The sequence below is a fragment of the Leptonychotes weddellii genome, chromosome 6 (assembly GCF_054177405.1).
Source record: "Leptonychotes weddellii isolate Sample4059 chromosome 6, ASM5417740v2, whole genome shotgun sequence".
NCBI classification, from domain to species: Eukaryota; Metazoa; Chordata; class Mammalia; order Carnivora; family Phocidae; genus Leptonychotes; species Leptonychotes weddellii.
The window spans coordinates 60,371,235-60,389,490 of NC_138374.1; the positions used below are offsets into that span (position 1 = coordinate 60,371,235).

Here is an 18,256-nt window from a genome sequence, read left to right on the forward strand (position 1 = left end):
GGGGGGGGGGTGGGGGGGACGGGGGGGGGAGCGCGGCGCGAGGGTCGCGGGCCCCCGAGGAGGCTGCTGGGCCGGCCGGGCTCCAGTTGGGAAGCGGACCCGGCGCGGAGCGCAGCACCTTTCCCGAACCTCGGGGACGGGGCAGGCGCGGGGCCACCTGAGGGACCGCGGGGCGACGGGGAGCCCCCAAAAGCGGAGCCCGGCGGAGGGGGGCGGGGTACGGGAGACAGAGCCTGTGCAGAAAGAAATGATACGGCAATTTAGTAAGGAACAGGTCGAGTTCAGGTTGCCTGGTCAGTTTGCTGCGTAGAAAAGTTGCGTCAGGTCGACGTTGCTGGCGCAGCTGCCGAGTTTCCGTGGGAAGGTGACGCGCAGGTGCCATTACCTGTGGCGCTGAGAGTCAGTCCGTTCCTTTCGGTGGCTTCCCTCACAGGGAAGGGGCGTCTCCACTTTGAAGAGCCACAGAGACGGCAGAACATAGTTGACTTAGTGAAAATAGCACTAAGGGCTTAGGTTTGGATTAAACCTGGAGAGTAAAGGCGATTTCTTCTGAGCCCCTCTCCCCTGCTCCCACTGCTCCCTCTTCCATCTCCCCCGTTGGCTCTGTTTCTGTTTCTTAGTATCTCTTCAGTGTCTCTCTCTTTTTTTTTTTTTTTTAAGATTTTATTTATTTATTTGACAGAGAGAGAGAGCGAGAGAGGGAACACAAGCAGGGGGAGTGGGAGAGGGAGAAGCAGGCCTCCCGCGGAGCAGGGAGCCCGATGTGGGGCTCGATCCCAGGACCCTGGGATCATGACCTGAGCCGAAGGCAGACGCTTAACGACTGAGCCACCCAGGCGCCCTCTTCAGTGTCTCTTTAAGCCATTTACAGCCCTTACGTATGGTGTGCTATGTTTTTTGGTTTGGTGGAAACAAAGATAAAGGATTTTTCAGGTCTTTTTGAAATTTACTAAAAAGTTAAAATCCACAGTGAAGCACTCTCTCTGCTCTTAAAAGGACAACAACAACAACAACAACAACAACAACAATGCTTCTTGACCTCTTAGAAGGTCCCGATGGCAAGGGCTTGCTTTCTTCCACCTCTAAGGTACCCTTGAGAAAACTGCTACACTAATGGGTTTCCACCCAAACGGTTTTATTTTTTCCTCCTTTTCCCTCCCAGCTGACTCGTGTAAACATTAAAAGCAACTTAGAAAGTTGCACTTAGAGGGACCTGAGTGCTTAATTCAAATAGAAACCTCCAGGCTGTGCTCCAGTGCAGGCCCCTGCCCAGTACCCGATCCCAGTGGAAAGGTGGGCAGGCTTTCTTTTCTGTGTTAATCCTCCCTTTGAGCTGACACGGTGAGATAAACAGTGCCCTCTTCTATAAACAGGACAATGCAGGCTGCCTGTGTTTGCTCATGTTCTCAAAACAAGCTACAATTTTATGATAAACCATGAAGTCTTGGAACGTTTCCCAAGGGAAAACAGAATTATTTGTAAGGTTTTCCACTGAGTTAAAACGGCAAGGTTGGTTCCCATTTACAACCGCAACCCCCCCCCCCCCCAGTGTTGTTTTTAGGTTTTTTGAAACGAGTGTGACAGGAAAATAAATCTTCCGGGGCTGAGCGAAAAGCGCAGGCCCTTCTGGGGTGCCCTCAAACGGCTCAGGGATTTGCAGCTTCAGCCCCGGCCATGCGATGAATTGCCAGCCCTGGACGGCTGGACGGTTGGAAGACAAAAATGCCTCCGTGGGGCCTCCTTGTTTTAGGCAAGTCTTTAATTCATTAGGGGACCCAGAATAGCCGAAGGGTTTGGAGGGAGAATGGTAGTTGCAGCTGAAGGCATTATTTTCCTGGAAGGGGTTAAAAGACACCCACCCCCTGATCATTGTTTTTGTCTTGTTTTTAAGCTGTGGTGTCCGTGGACGGGCGGCCTGTGAGACTCCAGCTCTGCGACACGGCTGGGCAGGTTAGTGGGTCATCGCGGCTCCAGGCTGGCCAGGAAGCCAGCCTTAGAGAGGCCTCACAATAAGCTCCCTCCATAACCGGGTCATTCTAAAGGCTCGTGCAGTGGCCCCAGCCCTGCTCTCTCAGAGGGTGGTGGGGAGGGGAGATAGCTCTGCACCCCTAAAACAGGGTTTGGCCCAGCTTTGCATGCTCAGGGCAGGGGGACAACAGGGTCAAGAACGGGAGTTCTTACAGGACTTTCTGATCTTATTTACTGTCTCGTTTATATTAAAAATTATCAATGATGCTTTGTGATTATTTCTCAGAGTAAGTTGGTGATAGAATCATTTTATTAGAGGTCAACACGCCAAATATTAAATTTGCTCAAGAAAAAGATGGAGGTTTTTAAAAAAGATTTTATTTATTTATTTTATAGGGAGAGAAAGAGAGCACGGTAGGGAGGGGGAGAGGGAGAGGGAGAGAGAATCTTAAGCAGACTCCACGCTGAGTGTGGAGCTGGACACGGGGCTCGATCCCACGACCCTGAGATCGTGACCTGAGCCGAAACCAAGAGGCAGACACTCAGCCAACTGCACCCCCCAGGCACCCCCCCATCCCTCCCTAAGCTGTGGTTTGACTCTCTAGGGCCACCCCCATCCTTTGAAGCAGAGATACAGTGGTCGAAACTCTCCTGAGCTGGGGGAATGAATGAATCTGGACTTAGTCTTTCCAAATTGTGAATGTTTATTCTTGTCTTGAGGATCAAGCACTTGGATGACCTGCCCAGGGAGGGGCAAGGGATTGGGGTGTTCCCCGATGAGCTCCAGGGACTCATCATCAGCCAGTTGTCCCTTGGCACGGTGCTCGTCACTGAGGTCTCCTTGTTCTCTGTGCGAACCCAGGGTGCCATCTCCTGAGTTTATCATAGTGACAGTTCATCAACATGGAGTCTTTCCTGTCCTTGTTAGAGTTAGAGCAAATGCTGAGGGGCCCTTTGTGGGCACGTAAAAGTGCCCACCTCACTTTCTGAGGTGTTGTCACATGATGATCTGTGTTTAAGAAGCTCGCTTTCCAGCATTCCCAAGTGCCTCATCCAAACTGCTTGCCTACCCTGGGACAGCAAATTCACAGGTTTATTTTTCAAAACTCAGGGTGACACAAGACTGGGCAGCTTTGGTCCCCAGCTCAGCACGGGTTTGGCGGTGGCCAGAGTGGCCTGAGGGGTGGCCCTGCCCCTTCTGCCCCTTCTACACTGGAGCATCTCCGTTTCCCCTTCAGCGGCAGCAGAAAAAAGCAAACGCACTGTGTATCTTCCTGCCTGCGGAAAAGAGGACTCAAAAGAACACTTTCTCCTAATATTGAATCTTTCTGAATGCCCTCTTGGTATTTGTCATGAAAGCTTAATTGCTTTTTATAAAGTAAGAATCTTTGTCCTACTATGTGTCTGATTTTCTGATCTTTAAAATGAGGTCAGAGTTGCACGTGGATAAATATAGACGTTCCTGCTAACGCCAGAAAGGGGCAGCTGAATAGCCCAAGAATAAGACCGTAGACAGGAAGCCCAGAAGGCACAGTTCCTGGGGATCCTCGAGGGGAGGAGCAAGCAGTACAGAGCACATCCCTGCCCACTGATGGGGCTCTCCTGTTAGCTGTTGACTCTTGTCACAGACCCGGCTTCCTGAGTTGGGGTTCTAGGCCTAGGGCCCTCATGGTGCCTGGTGCAGAATAGGGCTTAATCATGGTTTATAATGGATACATAAAACAGAGTGCTCGGTCCTGGGGAATGCAACCTTAAGTCCTGGCCTGCCCCTCCGAAGACTTATAGTCTGTAGGGAAGATAAACCACTTAGTAGAACTTGTGAAAGAAACCAGGGAAGTGCCATAAGGAGGAAGGCAGTGTTGGCTTGGGGTGCAGGACAGGTGGGTCTGGGGAGAAAACCACTGGGCAGTTTTGAAAGAGGCATAGGACCATCATCAGAAAAACTTTGTAGAGATGATCCTGAATTACTGAGGCAGAGGTCGATTTTTCCTTAGTATGGTCTGTTTAAAAGCTGGGGAAGCGCAAGAATAATTTTGGAGATATTTTCATGAAAAAAATTTATAATTAGGGAAATAAAAGGACTTTGGTGCAAATTGGTAAGATTTAGTTTATTTGGAAATTATTCTTCTGGTCTCCCAGTGATGTTTTCATTGAGTTTGACTATTTTTTAACTGATGTATTAGTAAAGTATACCTTATTATGTAATGAATGAATAAACCAACCTCAAAAACTATGCAAAGTACACAGCTGGTAAGATAAGATCATTTTTTCCCCCTACTCTCCAAGTATCCATTAGGACTTATTTTGACTAATAGCAAAGCAGGTCAGAGTGGTAGTTCTTTCCCACCTTCCTTATTCCTTACTCCAGATCTGATAAACAACCTTTTAAGGGACTTGATTTGACACCTGCTGTATTTCCCTAATGATGACTCAGCCAGTGAAACCCGCCCCCCTCCCCCCACCCCCCGCCGCCCCAGGCAGTCCTCAGGATAGCCTTGTGGGCTTAAAGTGACTTGTGCGACCTCTGTTTCCAGCTCCAGGGGAGCATGAGCACAGGTAGCCCTAACCCGGGGGCCCAAATGCAGGTTTTTCATCTGGAAGCTCAGAGCAAGAATATGGCTCTACTGGATGAATAAGTAACTAGCAATTGCTTTTTGTGTCTTTGGGTTTTCTTGTTAGGGAGGTAGGTGAGCATAGAAGATGTTAAAAGGAGTTTTTAACACTGGACTCACAGTCTTACTCAAGTGAAAATAGATCAGAGACCGAGGGTGTTGAGAACATACCTTTGGCATAAGAGAAGGGACCGTCACTGAAATAGGAGGAGGTCACAGTGGCATTGCCAGGAGAAGCTGAAAATTCCTCAGGCTTTTGACCCGTGAGGCACTTGGAAAAATCTCTGTGCTAAAAAAACCAAAAACTCAAGTTGCAGCTTGACCAGCACTACTATTCAGTGGCCTGTCCACCACGCCCTGTCCCTGACCGAATTCTGTATGTCTTCCCCACAGACCTGGCAGGTGCGTGCACATCACTGGGCCTCAGCACACCTCTCCTGGAGGGTACATTCCAGTTGGCCTCGTCACGCATATGTATGTTGTGTTGATTTCAGCAAATATCTAGGGTTTCTGGTCAGGCAGTGAGGAGGCGGGTTTGATTTCTGCTTGGCTCCCTGAACCCTTTCGCCAGAATCTCAAGAGGTCTGGGGAGCTGGATTTCCAAAGCCCTGTCACAAGGCCCAGCCCCTGCGCTTGCCTTTCTTTTTATTGGTAATGCAACCCCAGCTCGCAGGGCACCGCCAAGGGTGACTGACTTCTAACAGTGAGCTGCAGCTGCCTGAGGGAGCTGACCTTACGCGGGGCTCCGTTTTGTGCTTTTCTGGGGCCTCTGAGAACAGAGGGAATGTTTTATTACAAGATCTTTGCTGGGCCATCGTCGACCTGGTGGATTTTCTATGTTGATTCTTTCAGCACAAAGTTGGCACTAAGAAAGCCAAGTTGTTCTTTTTTAACCACCGTGTGTAGAAGTCTGACAGGCGGCAGTGATGAAACGCCAGATTCGTTCCTGAGCATTTGAGCTGGTTGACGTCTGTACTGTTAGGGGTTGTTGCCCTACAACTGAACTGTGGAGCCTCAAATGATGAAAGTGCCTTCCAGTAAAACAGATCCAGGTTTCCTTTACGCCTCCAGAAGGGCCACGGATGCAGAATACTGTGCACATAAATAGGAGTTTGTAAATAGTCAGAGTGTGCCAACGGCGTACTGAAAACCTGGATGGCATTTCACTTTTTCATGCCACTGGGAAGTTATCTATCATAGGACATGTGTGTGAGGCTGGCACCCACAGATAGAAATGTTATTTTACTTTATTTTTTTATTTTTTAAAAGTTTAATTAACTAATTAATTAATTTTTTTAGTAATCTCTACACCCAATGTGGGGCTTGAACTCACGGCCTCAAGATCAAGAGTAGTATGTCTTCTGACTGAGCCAGCCAGGTGCCCCCACAGATAGAAATTTTAAATAGGAATGAGATGATGTAAGTATTTTCCTATGAGAGAGTTGAGTGAAGGCTTTCAGTTCATTGAATAAGGCACTGCAGGGGACTATGAAGAAATGCTGGTTTGGAGGCCGACATCTCTACAAGGGCCGAGGCCAGGTCTGTCTGTTCCCAGCCGACTCCCCTGGCCCTGCACAGTGCCCGGTGGCCAGCATGCATCTCTGCCAGGTGGATGACTCTGGCAGGTATTCAGCAGCATGATGCTTGGTTATCTTCCCAAAGCTGCATGGAGGTCCCTGGTATTTGCAGGGAAAAGGGAAGGGGAAAGGAAGTTCCAAAAGGAAGAAAGGAGGGAGAAAAAGAGATCAAGCAAGAAGAAAGGTATATCAAGCAAGAATGAAAATGTATTAACCAATGTGACATTGTAAGTCACATTGTTGTAAGTGATTTTGAGAGGCATAGGCTCTCTGAATTGCCAAGGAGAGTGGGCTGTCAGAGGTCCTCAGCTCCAGTTCTGGGTGTCTCCTTGTGTCTGATTGACATTACTCTGTACTCTGTGCGTGCCCCGACCGTGTGCAGCACAGATGGGACCAGGCGGGCATCACTCACAGCTGTCGAGAACGGTCAGGGCTGGATTCTTCAAGAGAGGAGCTGGGTTAGATGGGGTTCACTGGGGTCAGATTGGAGACTTAGGGATCCGTGGGCTGCTAACCCTGATTCTAAAAGAGTAGCTAAATACCAGAGTTGAAAGAGTAAATCTGGGCTACTCTAGGCTGAAGGCTGGAGAAAGTAAATTTGCTTTCTGCCATTCACCCACTGTAAGTACTTCTCCTGTGGTAAGTTGTCAGAGGGCTGTGAACACTGATGTGAACATCGAACGCACTGGGCAGGTTTCGTGGGGCTGGCAAGCAGCAGGATCGCTTTCCGAGGCGCTGGCCCTTCCTTCCGTAACCGGACCTGCCAGACCCTTTCAAGGAAAAAAAATGGTAAAGTGGTCTTTTTGCTGATGAGAATCAATTGAGAAGGTAACTTTTGGGTGCTTTGATTGGTTGCAGGATGAGTTTGACAAACTCAGGCCTCTCTGCTACACCAACACGGACATCTTCCTTCTGTGCTTCAGCGTGGTGAGCCCCTCCTCTTTCCAGAACGTCAGCGAGAAGTGGGTGCCAGAGATTCGCTGCCACTGTCCCAAAGCCCCCATCATCCTCGTTGGAACGCAGTCGGATCTCAGAGAAGACGTCAAGGTCCTTATAGAGCTGGACAAATGCAAAGAGAAGCCCGTGCCCGAAGAGGCGGCCAAGCTGTGCGCCGAGGAAATCAAAGCCGCCTCCTACATCGAGTGTTCAGCCTTGACTCAGAAAAACCTCAAAGAGGTCTTTGATGCGGCCATCGTTGCGGGCATTCAGTACTCGGACACTCAGCAACAGCCAAAGAAGTCCAAAAGCAGGACTCCAGACAAAATGAAAAACCTCTCCAAGTCCTGGTGGAAGAAGTATTGCTGTTTCGTATGACGCTGGCTGGGAACCCGCAGTAGAAGCTATATTAGCTGAATGCGTCCTCTCATCGTGCCGGAGCTGTGTAGAGAGCGTGTGTGTGTCATAGGTCCAGCTCTCAATTTACGTCTTCTTTCTTGCCTTGGATATTCTTGTTTGTTTGAGCTTAGGGACGAGCTGATTATTAATTATGCAAGATATTTTTGAAGTCAGTGGAGCATTTTTCATAACTCTGGAAATGTAGAGCTCTAGACCTCTGGATTAATTTATATCTAATATGAAAAAGACACCTTGGATCTGGGTGTCAAGAATGAGATTTTTTTTCGCTACGTTATAATGTACAGAAGAACAAAAGAAGAAATGGTGTGGTTAACCCTGCCTTGATTAAGGGCTCCTTCCTGCAAGTGCGTTGTGTCCCCTGGCCAGCTATGGTGAGAATCACTCTTAGCCCAAAGACTCCACACACTTCTAAAAAACTTTTTAAGGGACTAAAATCTGAGAAAAAAACAAGAGACCTCTGCCTGCAACACCTCAAACCAGTCACTTTTGTCATATGCTAATACCTGGTTGCTTAAGATCTAAAATCAACCAGCAAAGCACATCCTACTAACCCTGTGGCCCTGGGTACACCAAAAAGAAAACATTGTTTATTGGGATTTTTCATTCTTAGACCAGTTGTGTTGACATCGTATAAACATAGCCAACATGCCATGTGGAGTAAAGCAAGTATTAGTCAGAAGCTCTTGTATTTTCTTTAGGGAGTGATTCATGTTGAGATCAGCACGTGGTATTTGCTGTTCGTATGTGTGCACCAAACTGCCTAAACCCTGGTAGTTAGAACTCTAGGGAGCACCTATGGGAATTGTTTTAAAACTTCCATACTAACTAAATAAACTAAACCATCTGCAGGGACACGGACACTCTTGAAAGGCCTGCAGCCAATGATTGTAGGAGACAAAATGTACTTTTTTCCCCTTAAGTCAGCCAAAATGTACACACACACACACACACACACACACACACACATACATATGTGTATATGGCTGTATTTGCTGCTGATTCAGACTTTTAAACAGTTAATGAGAAAAAGCATGACCACAAAAACATGTGAGGGAAGCTCAGCTTCCTCTTTTTGTTACTTTTTTGAACAGATCTCTTTTTGATTATATCCTACTCCGATAGGATTTTAAGTATATTTTGACACAGTTTTGAGACCATCTTAAAACACGAACATCTCTTAAAACCTGTTTTAAACTGAATGTCTCTTGAAACCTGTTAAACCACCGGTTAAAGCCGCAGATGCCTTTGAGGGAAAGGGCAGCAGAGACCAGGGCTGTGAGTCAGAGGGCTCACAGGGGCGGCCTGCTGTGGCCGCCGGGAGCAGGGTGCGCGTATGGACCCCAGCTCCCCCCCCTCAGCTGCATCCTTGTGGGGGATAGCCAGAAAACCACATGCTTGTGAAACATTTGTGTTCTTCAAGGTGGCAGTTTTTAGGGCTTCATCTTGAGGAAAAAAGTTGCGTATCAGAAGAGTAGGTTTGTTTACTTTGTGATGGTTATGCTTCTGAGATGCCAAAAGGTAGCCTACCCCACGAATTATAATGTCTGGTTGCGGTGGGTGAAGCAGATTTACCAAAATCGATTCAATAACTAGGGAAACCTGTAGAGCCGGTGGATGGAAAAGTCTTGTCTTTCTGTGGGTCTTGCATTGTCTTTTTTGTATTTAAAAAAGCGAATTTATGTTTTCCTATAGAAGAAGTAAAAGATTGGGTTAGGGGCTTCTTTGATTTGTGTTAGTAAATAAAATTAACTGATTTCTCTGTTTTAAAACAAAATACATGGATTGTTCACTATTTTTCATTACTGAAATTGGTATCAGTCATAGTTTCCTGAAGCATTTAGTCACATAGCCTGAGTGAATAAAATTACATCATTTGTGGAAATGCTCCGAACAGACTCTAAGCTGGCCTGCTTGGCTCATCTGTCTGTGGGGGGGCCAGTGTCCCAGGCTGGGCTCCGCCTGCCCTGGGGTGCAGGGGTGGGAGTTGTGGGAGACTTACTTGGTGAGTAATTTTAACCAGTATTTTTATATTTCAGCAAATGTCCTGGAGTACAGTGCAAAGTAATTTTTAAGATAGAATATAAGACTTGAAAGAAATTTTATGCACGTGACAGCAAATGGGGCTGCTCTTGGTCCCCCTGGGGCGGGGGCCATGGCCCCTCTGCCTGGGGGCCACTGGTGGTAACCTGGCAGGGGAGCGTGCCTGTGCGGCCCAGTTCTGAGAGCTTTCCTCAAGTGGTTTATTTTTAACCCAACTTGATACAACCCGAACCATTAGCGCTAAAAATCTAGAGGGTTGACATTTAAACACAACTGTTTTTAACATGTTGCTGCAGTTTATAGAATAGTAAAGTACGTACGATTGATTGTACTTCAGGTTTTCCTCCATTTTTCTTTCTTTGTGTGATTGGGCAGAAAAGTTCTTAAAAGTATGTGCTTGAGTTAAACATAAAGTTGGTTCACTTCAAAGCTCAAGCACTGTTAAACTTGCAGCTTGGTATTGCAGAGAAGATTTTATGAGTTGTGCTTTAGAAAATGCCGCTTTAGCTTAACTCCTACAGTGTAGGCCAGTCATAATTGAAAAATACAATATACTTCCCACCTGTTCTATCACTTTTTACCATGTATGTGGAAATGAACCTTTTGTAATATTGTTCTCTGTGCTTGACAGAATTCAGGAGAAACCACCCAGGTATTACACAAGCCAAAATGAAGGCAAGGTCTTCTCCCCAGACTGTCGTAACCTGGTGCCTTACCAAGTTGTGCTTCTCTGTTTTCAAGTGTAAATGATGTTGAGCAGAATGTTGTCCTTGAAAATGCTATAAACGAGGTGGTATGAAATAAATTCTGACCTATGGATATAACTGCACTTGCCTTTTCTACTGAAGAAGATCACTGGAAGTGAATAAAGGTTTAGCCACGTCAAAAGCAGGCTGGTTGGGAAGCATCGTGGCGTGCCCCCAGAGGCGTCTGGGGAGTCATCCCTAACCAACACGAAATTGGTTTTGAGAATTCTGGGGTCACAGTCGGATACAAGCACTCTCTGACTCTGGGTCTGTAATGGATCGTGTGCTGGTGGCCCATGTGTGTCCCTGACAGGAACACTGTTCTTGGAGCCAAAAGTCGAGGCCCAGAGAAGCACTTAGTGTGTGATGATGTGTAGGTCAGTAGATCTGAGCCTCAGTTTCCTCATGTGTGAAAGTACTGCTTTTCTCCCCAGGCTATTTGAATCCTGAATGAGAATACATGTGCACATGTGGGGTAAATGTCCAAGATCTATAATGGCCATGGAAGGGATTAGAAGGTGCCACGAGCCCCACCAGCTTAACAAGGAAGGCCAGCAAGGCTCAGAGTTCCCCATCTCTGAGGGCTAGGGGATGCCCATGTGGTATATGTGAACATGCGGTCAGCCTTATCATCATGCCACCAGGATGTGGCCCTTACACCAGGGAATGTGGCCCTGATGACAGGACCATTCTGGGAGCCCAGATGTCATCCTGCTTCCACCCTTAAGCCTCAAGGGTGAAGGGCTCCTGATCATCTAGTGAAGGATGGGCCTGTCCACCTCTTTCCCCACGGTGCCTCTGAGGCCAGACTTTGAATTTTTGTATCTACCAAACATTCAATCACAATGCACTGGGTTACTGTGCAGAGAGCAACTAAAATTACTGGCCATCAGCCTGTGTCCAGAAGTGCTAAAACCCAGCTCGCCCTCACTGGCCTCCATGGGCAGCCTAATTGCAGCTCAGAGGGATCTGGAAGTTTCCCTTCAACCAGCCCCTGTTTGCCTCCCATATCCAGGATAGGCCTTCCCAGGATACATTGAGAGTGCCCAGTCCCTTTAGAGGAGGTCAGGGAGTGCTTCATGGAGATGTTTACAAGACCTGAAGGAGGTGAGAGAATGATGAGTATCTGGGAGAAAAGTTTTCTAAAGGGAACAGCAGGTGCAAAGGCCCTGAGGCAGAGCAAGTGTCTGGCATGTCCTGGAGGCCGCCAGTGTGGACAGGACCAAAGTAGTACAGGGAGAGGAGCAGGAGATGACCTAGAGGAGGAGAGGAGGTCAGGGAAAGGATGAGGTCAGAGAGGCCCCTGACATCAGGGAGGGCGTGGTGTGATGGGGGGGCAGGGGAGGAGAGGGCTGGGCTCCAGAGTCAGGCTCTTTGGGCTTGAATCCTGGCTCTGCCACTTAACTGGTTGAGATTCCTTAAGCAAGTTAAACTTTCTGTGTCTAAACTTTAGAATCTATAAAGGGGATAAACCTGGCACCTACCTCAGTGGTCTGGTGGGGTTACAAATGTGAAGTGCTCAGTAAATGTCCACTCTGACTGGTCTCGTTGGCAAGCTCTGTTCATCTCTCACAGCAGGCTGCCTAGGTGATTAACTTATGATTGGCCCCTGATGGCTCTCATCTTCAGCCCTACTAATTTTTGTGAGCCTTATGCTTTTGATGGATAATAGCACATCTATTTTTCATTTCCACTCATTTTTATGAAAGAAGAGCGAAACAGTATGAATTACTCCAGCCGTTGCACAGGCTGACCCTGGAGCAGAGATGCTGCTGCTTGAGCAGCTGGGACTGCTAGGGGCTGGCCACCGCTGGGAGAGCCCGGGCCAGCCCCCTCTGGAGGGGAAGGTGGAATTGAGCCTCTGAAGGTGGTTTGGTGAGCAGAGTGAGACGACAAAGTAAGGTTTGTGTGGAAGTCAGGCAGCACGCTGCGAGGGTGTCTGTCCCTTGACTCCTTTCATGCAAGAAGTTCTTGCTTCAGACGCGCACACTCAGCTTTGTGAATCTAGAGCCATTTTTAGAATCCTTGTTTATCAGCCCAGCTCAGCCAACCAGTTTCCCCCGGGCGGTCCTAACAGCACAACCGCATCCTGAAGAGACACAGTCCGCAGGTGGAGGAGGCACGTGGTCGGGAACCCGATGTTGCTCTCTAACCTGACGTTTGTTGTCCAAAAGGAGGACACGTTCCAGAGCAGAGTATCGCATTTCCATTCATTCTTCTCCTGAATGTCCCACAGATACTTCAAATTTGACTCATTCTGTGAGTTTCCATTCACTACTGTAGCAAATTACTACGACTTTCGTGGCTTAAAGCAACAGATTTCTTACCTTACAGTTGTGGAAGTGAGCAATCTGAAATGGGTCTCACTGGGCTAAATCAAGGGGCTGGCAGGCCTGCGTTCCTTCCTGGAGGCTCTAGGGGAGCAGTGTTCTCGCCTCCTCCAGCTCTCGAGCCCTCCTCCAGGCCTTGGCTCCTGATCCTCCGTCACCTTCAAAGCCAGCAATGGCTGGTCAGGTCTTTCTTAGAGGCCATCCCACTAACACTGACTCTTCTACCTCTTCTTCCCCACTTAAGGACCCTTATTATATGGGGCCCACTTGGAGAATCCAGGGTAATCTCCCCCTGTCAAGGTCTGTGGATTAGCAATTTTAATTCCATCTGCAGCCTCAATTCTGCTTTGCCATGTAACCCACAACATCACAGGATCTGAAGTGTAGGATGTGGACATCTTTGGGGGCCGTTCTTCTGCTGACCACACTCATGTCCTGGAAGTCAGTTCAGTGCTCCCCAGATCATTGCCTCCTCTGTATTCTTTTTCTTAGGGAATGTTCAGAACACAGCGGTCAGCAGCAGTCTTTTTTTTTTTTTTAAGATTTTATTTATTTGACAGAGAGAGACACAGCAAGAGCAGGAACACAAGCAGGGGTTGGGAGAGGGGGAAGCAGGCTTCCCACGGAGCAGGGAGCCTGATGCGGGGCTTGATCCCAGGACCCTGGGATCATGACTTGAGCTGAAGGCAGACGCTTAACGACTGAGCAACCCAGGCGCCCCAAGTCAGCAGCAGTCTTGGTCAGATGCATGCAACGTTGCCAGGGGCCCCCGTGGTTTAGCTGGTTGATGAGGGGTAGAGGTGCCAGGACATCCCTGGTGAGGGGAGAGCTACTGGGGTAGCAGTCAATCACTGGCTATTTCTGATCCCATTGGCGAAAACACCTCTCATGTGTGTTACCTTGATATCATTAAACATCCAAATCTCCTGCCTCTCTTTATTCTTCAAAACACCACAAGCAGGGCGCCTGGGTGGCTCAGTCGGTTAAACGTCTGCCTTCGGCTCAGGTCATGGTCCCGGGGGGTCCTGGGATTGAGCCCCACATCAGTCTCCCTGTTCAGTAGGGAGCTTGCTTCTCCCTCTCCCTCTGCTGTTCCTCCTGCTTGTGCCCTCTTGCTTTCTCTGTCAAATAAATAAATAAAATCTTAAAAAAAAAAAAACCAAAACAAAATACCACAACAGCTTTATTATGATTTGGCATCTCAGGGAGGTCCCCAAAGGGAGAGGATGCAGTGATCATACCAAGTGCCTGAATTTCCTTTCCCAAGACCGTGTTCTCTCACATTACTTAGTAGAGTGGTTTCTGATTAGGATTTGGCTGAATTGAGGAGAAAATGTACTAAAAATGGCAGTGGGACTATTTTACGTCTTTGCCTGGCTTTGCAGAAACAGGCTCTGTCTTCACAGAACTGTTTCTAACATTTCCTCTCAGTCGAACAGCTGGAGGTGTGACGTTAATGTGGCATATGGTGGCTGTCGCTGTGGAAAGCCTTCCCACAGGGGTGTGGGTTCTGATAGTCCAAGCTTACTGCTTTGGAGTGTTTCAGCTTAAAGCACAAAAGGAACTTAGACGTTCGAGAATATCCCTTAGCACAGAAGCTTTCGGGAGCGGCATGTGCATCAGTCACACCTTGACACATTCTAGATAATCGTTGGTTAGGGGTTAACTTAAGACAAGTACCGTATTGTATGTGGCTGGTGGAAGAGAGAGTCATGTGCTTCAGGAGCAAATATCAAAACTAACATTTTACCATGGAAATCAGGAAGCCTGCCTACCACTACTTGTCATGGATTTAGAATACAGCAGACCTGGCCGGTTGGGTTTCAATTCCATTTTGAGTCTGCTCAAGTGTCTGAAGAGGTATTTGTTAGGAACTTAGAGCTCTGATACCTAAAACATCATCACCCATAGTAGGATCAATGGAATGGGGTTGGCTTGCCTTATTTATTTAGCAAATGTTTTATTGGTAAACATACAGAAAAATCACACATATACCAAGTCATCGAGAACCCCAAACTTCTCCCTCTGCTTTGATCTTCTTAGCTCTCCCTCATTTTCCTACTTGTTATTCTGTAATGAAATCTCAGGCCAGACCATGAAGCTAGAAGGGCTGTACACAGGCTCTTGTTGCTCATTACTGCTGTAAACCAGAGATAAGTGGATTTTCAACGCATTTATTTGATCTGCAAAATTTACTTCCTTTGCCATTTTATTTCAGGATCTAAGGGATGAGAATGAGGATGGGGCCACTGGATGAATAGTTATTGCCTTTGTAACAACCTTCAATAATTGTTAAGACCGGCTCTTGTGTTGCTGAGAGCTCATCCAGAGTTAGACACTCTCCCGTGTCCCCAGTCACCAGGCCCCTAACCGAAACCACCTCACCTTTATCCTCAAAACCGATCGGGTGTTGTTGAAAGTCAGGTGTTTCTATTTCAAAAGGGAAAAAGTGGAAGGAAATCAATTATTGTTTAGATAAGGAATTATTTAGATAAAACAGTCCAAAATTTTCTTATACAAATGTTGGTAAAAGAGATCAGGAAACAGAACGGGTTTATAAGAGGAGAAAATGTGTTGGTAAATATCATAATATCTGAAATTTACGAACCACGTTCACTTATTGAGCATGTAAAATATTTTACCTATTACTGTAATCTGTCTAAATCTTCTCCTAACCAAATTGTGTTATGAATGAACAAATAAATACATCTCTTCTAACCTCATACCTCCCATGGGGAGCGTGTATTGGATTGGTTGCTATTATCCTTATTTATTAGAGAGGGAAACAAAAGGACTAACTTGCTAAGTAAGGAACTCTGCATGAGTTAGTGGTAGAACCATTAATCAGTGAGTGTATTTTAAGCCTGAATTTCCCTTTTCCATTTCTGCTCTTATACAGAAGATATAGAGGGGCCTTTAAAACCACCAGTAGGGATGTACTAATTTAATAATCTATTTCTGTATAACAAGTCACCCCATCGCTTGGCTTAGTGGCTTAAAATAACGGCTGTTTATTCCTTCTTGTGATCCTGTGGGTTGACTGGGCTCATGGGGCAGATATTCTGCCGAGGTCACACGCAGCTGGGAGCTCAACTGGGGTGGACTCTCTAGAGAAACCCCGGGTCTCTCTCCTTGTCCCCTCTCATCTTCAGTGTCTAGCCCGAGTTTCGTCATAACATGGCGACTGACTTCCAGGAGTGAATGTGCCAAGAGAGAACACTCCAGTGTGCAAGGGCTTACCAAGCGTGTTTGCACCATGGTTGTTAAGGTTCATGGGTCAAAGCAAGTCCCAGAGAAAATGTGGGTGGCGGGTGGAAGGAGTTGCACAAGTATGTGAACCCGGGAAGGTATGTTTATTTGGGGGCCTTCCAAGTGGATTCATGTGGGAAAGGAAGACTCTGAGGCTGCCAGGTCTGGTGCAGTCCATCGAGCGTGTCTGTCCTGGATGAAGAGAGGCGGATTGTATATATTATCGTGCAGGTAGAGAATACAGCTAGCCTAGCAGCCAGGAATCCTGGTAATAAAAGGTGTGCTTGTCACCTATATTATTTCAGTGAGGGTCTGACTATTGAAATGGGTGACAGAGGATGTTGCCTAAACCCCTCATTGAATCTTCTTCCTTTGCGGAGAGAGTACACGCTGAGAATGGGTGAAAATTGGCACCTTTCTGAGTGTCCAGACAGCTGGATGGACGGAATTTGGATATTTCTGTTGTTTCCATCTGTTGTTTCCATATTTCTTTTTCCAGCAAAAGAGACAGATTTCAGCTGTATTTGGACAAATGGATTGATATAGAGCATGGGGTATATGAAGCACTTTTAAAACCTTATATTAAAAGTATCACTGGGGTGCGTGGGTGGCTCAGTCGGGTTAAGCATCTGCCTTCAGCTCAGGTCATGATCTCGGGGTCCTGGGATCGAGCCCTGGGTCGGGCTCCCTGCTCAGCGGGAAGCCTGCTTCTCCCTCTCCCTCTGCCCCTCCCCCCATCATGTGTGCGGTCTCTCTCTCTCTCTCAAAATAAATAAATAAAATCTTAAAAATTAAAAATATCACCATTGCTACTGTGATTATGAGTAGCAGTATTCTACACAGAGCTGAAATTACTCTCAACCATCTGTTAAGTACCCATTTCCCAAAGCAGTAGAATTGGCTTACAGAATGGCTGGTTTTACTCCCCACACTGCTCCTCTCCCTCTCTAAAGGCATTTTCATAGGTACTTGTGCCCGAGGATGCTGCAAGACCATCTGATTTTGACTGTTATTGTTCTGCCAAGCCCTGCTCATGCTTCTGAGACCATAACTTGCTTTTCTCTTGCGTGCAGCTTCTAATGTGCCCACGTTTGGGATTTAAAGGAGAATTTGGATTGCTGTAGGGCAGCATGCCCCCAGGAGGGGCTGCATGCCACAGAGCCGAGAGGAACGCCCCAGGATTACCAGGCTTCCTGAATTCTCATCCTGCCTTTGCCACTGACCAGCTCTATACATTTAGAGAATGAGTTTAATTTATTTGGGCTTTAATTTCTTCAACTTCACCGGGAGGTGAAGCTATGAAATCTCCATTGTCCCTTTTCTCCATTATTTTAAGATAATCACGCTTCTTTTCAGCCTTGATCTCTACAGGCTTAGGAACTTTCATCTTAAGCAAAATCAGTATCAAGTTAAGTAATCAGTAATTCTCACCAAATTCCAAGTACGGAAAATTTTGAGTCCAGACCCCTGGTTCATCTGGTCCATGTGCACGCCCAAGGCCTCCCAGCAGCGTCTGCAAGGACACATGGAGAGAGGAGGCAGCTGTGAGTCTCAAGAGCCTGGCAGGCTGAGTCCTGGGTAAATATCACTTTTTCCAGGAAAACAGAAAATCCCTCCCTTTCTGATGCATGAGCAGTGCAGTGAGTGGACTCCTCACTAATCAAAACCAGTTAAAGGCAAAGGCAAAGAAGAAAAAGGAAAAGAAAAACAGTCAAATAGAAGAAAATAGGAGGTTGGTTAAGGTGAGTTAGGCCATGAGAGTTTGTGGGCCGCTCTCTCTCTCATAGGTGCATTATTATGCACCTCTGTGTGCCTGCCACTGTGATCCTGAAACCCTTCAAGAACTTCCTGTGCTGGATATGGATATCCAGCACAGAATAAACATGCTCCCTCTTTGATCTGCTCTTACTGAGATTTCCCAAGTTAATTAGTCTCTTTTGGGGAGACAGAGTTATCTCTTATTGACTCAATAACAATTAACTTTAACAATTAACCATAACCTTTAACCACAATGTGCGGCGATTTACACAATATCGTAATAGCGTCAACTGACAAAGATGCGTCAGTCCTCAAATGCTTATTAATTGGGGACCTTTATCCCCAAAGAACTGTGTTGAGCACAGGTCTGCCAGGCCTTGAGTTTGACGATTTAATGCATAACAAATATGGGAAAAGTTATTCCTGTGCATATGGCTGCTGTGGGAGGGTGAATAAAGAACGAGTCAGGGAAACTGCATATTTAGGAAGAAGTTATATTTGGAAACTACCATTAGCAGCTGTTTATTTGAATACTTTTAACTCATAAAATCAATATATTCTCATTATAAGAATATTGGAAAAACTAGAAAGCTAGAAAGGAGAAAAATAGTCATAGTCCT

At 46.8% G+C, this 18,256-nt stretch overlaps 1 protein-coding gene across 1 annotated transcript in view; it reads left to right on the plus strand.

Annotated features, from left to right (window-relative positions):
* The window catches only part of RHOU (ras homolog family member U), an 11,156-nt gene extending 779 nt beyond the window's left edge, over positions 1–10,377 (plus strand). The window contains exons 2-3 of the mRNA XM_081823161.1: positions 1,892–1,950; positions 7,016–10,377. Of these exons, the coding sequence (XP_081679287.1) occupies positions 1,892–1,950; positions 7,016–7,471 (515 nt within the window). The 3' untranslated portion in view covers positions 7,472–10,377. The remainder of the gene's footprint in view (positions 1–1,891; positions 1,951–7,015) is intronic.
* Positions 10,378–18,256: the final 7,879 nt, after the last annotated feature.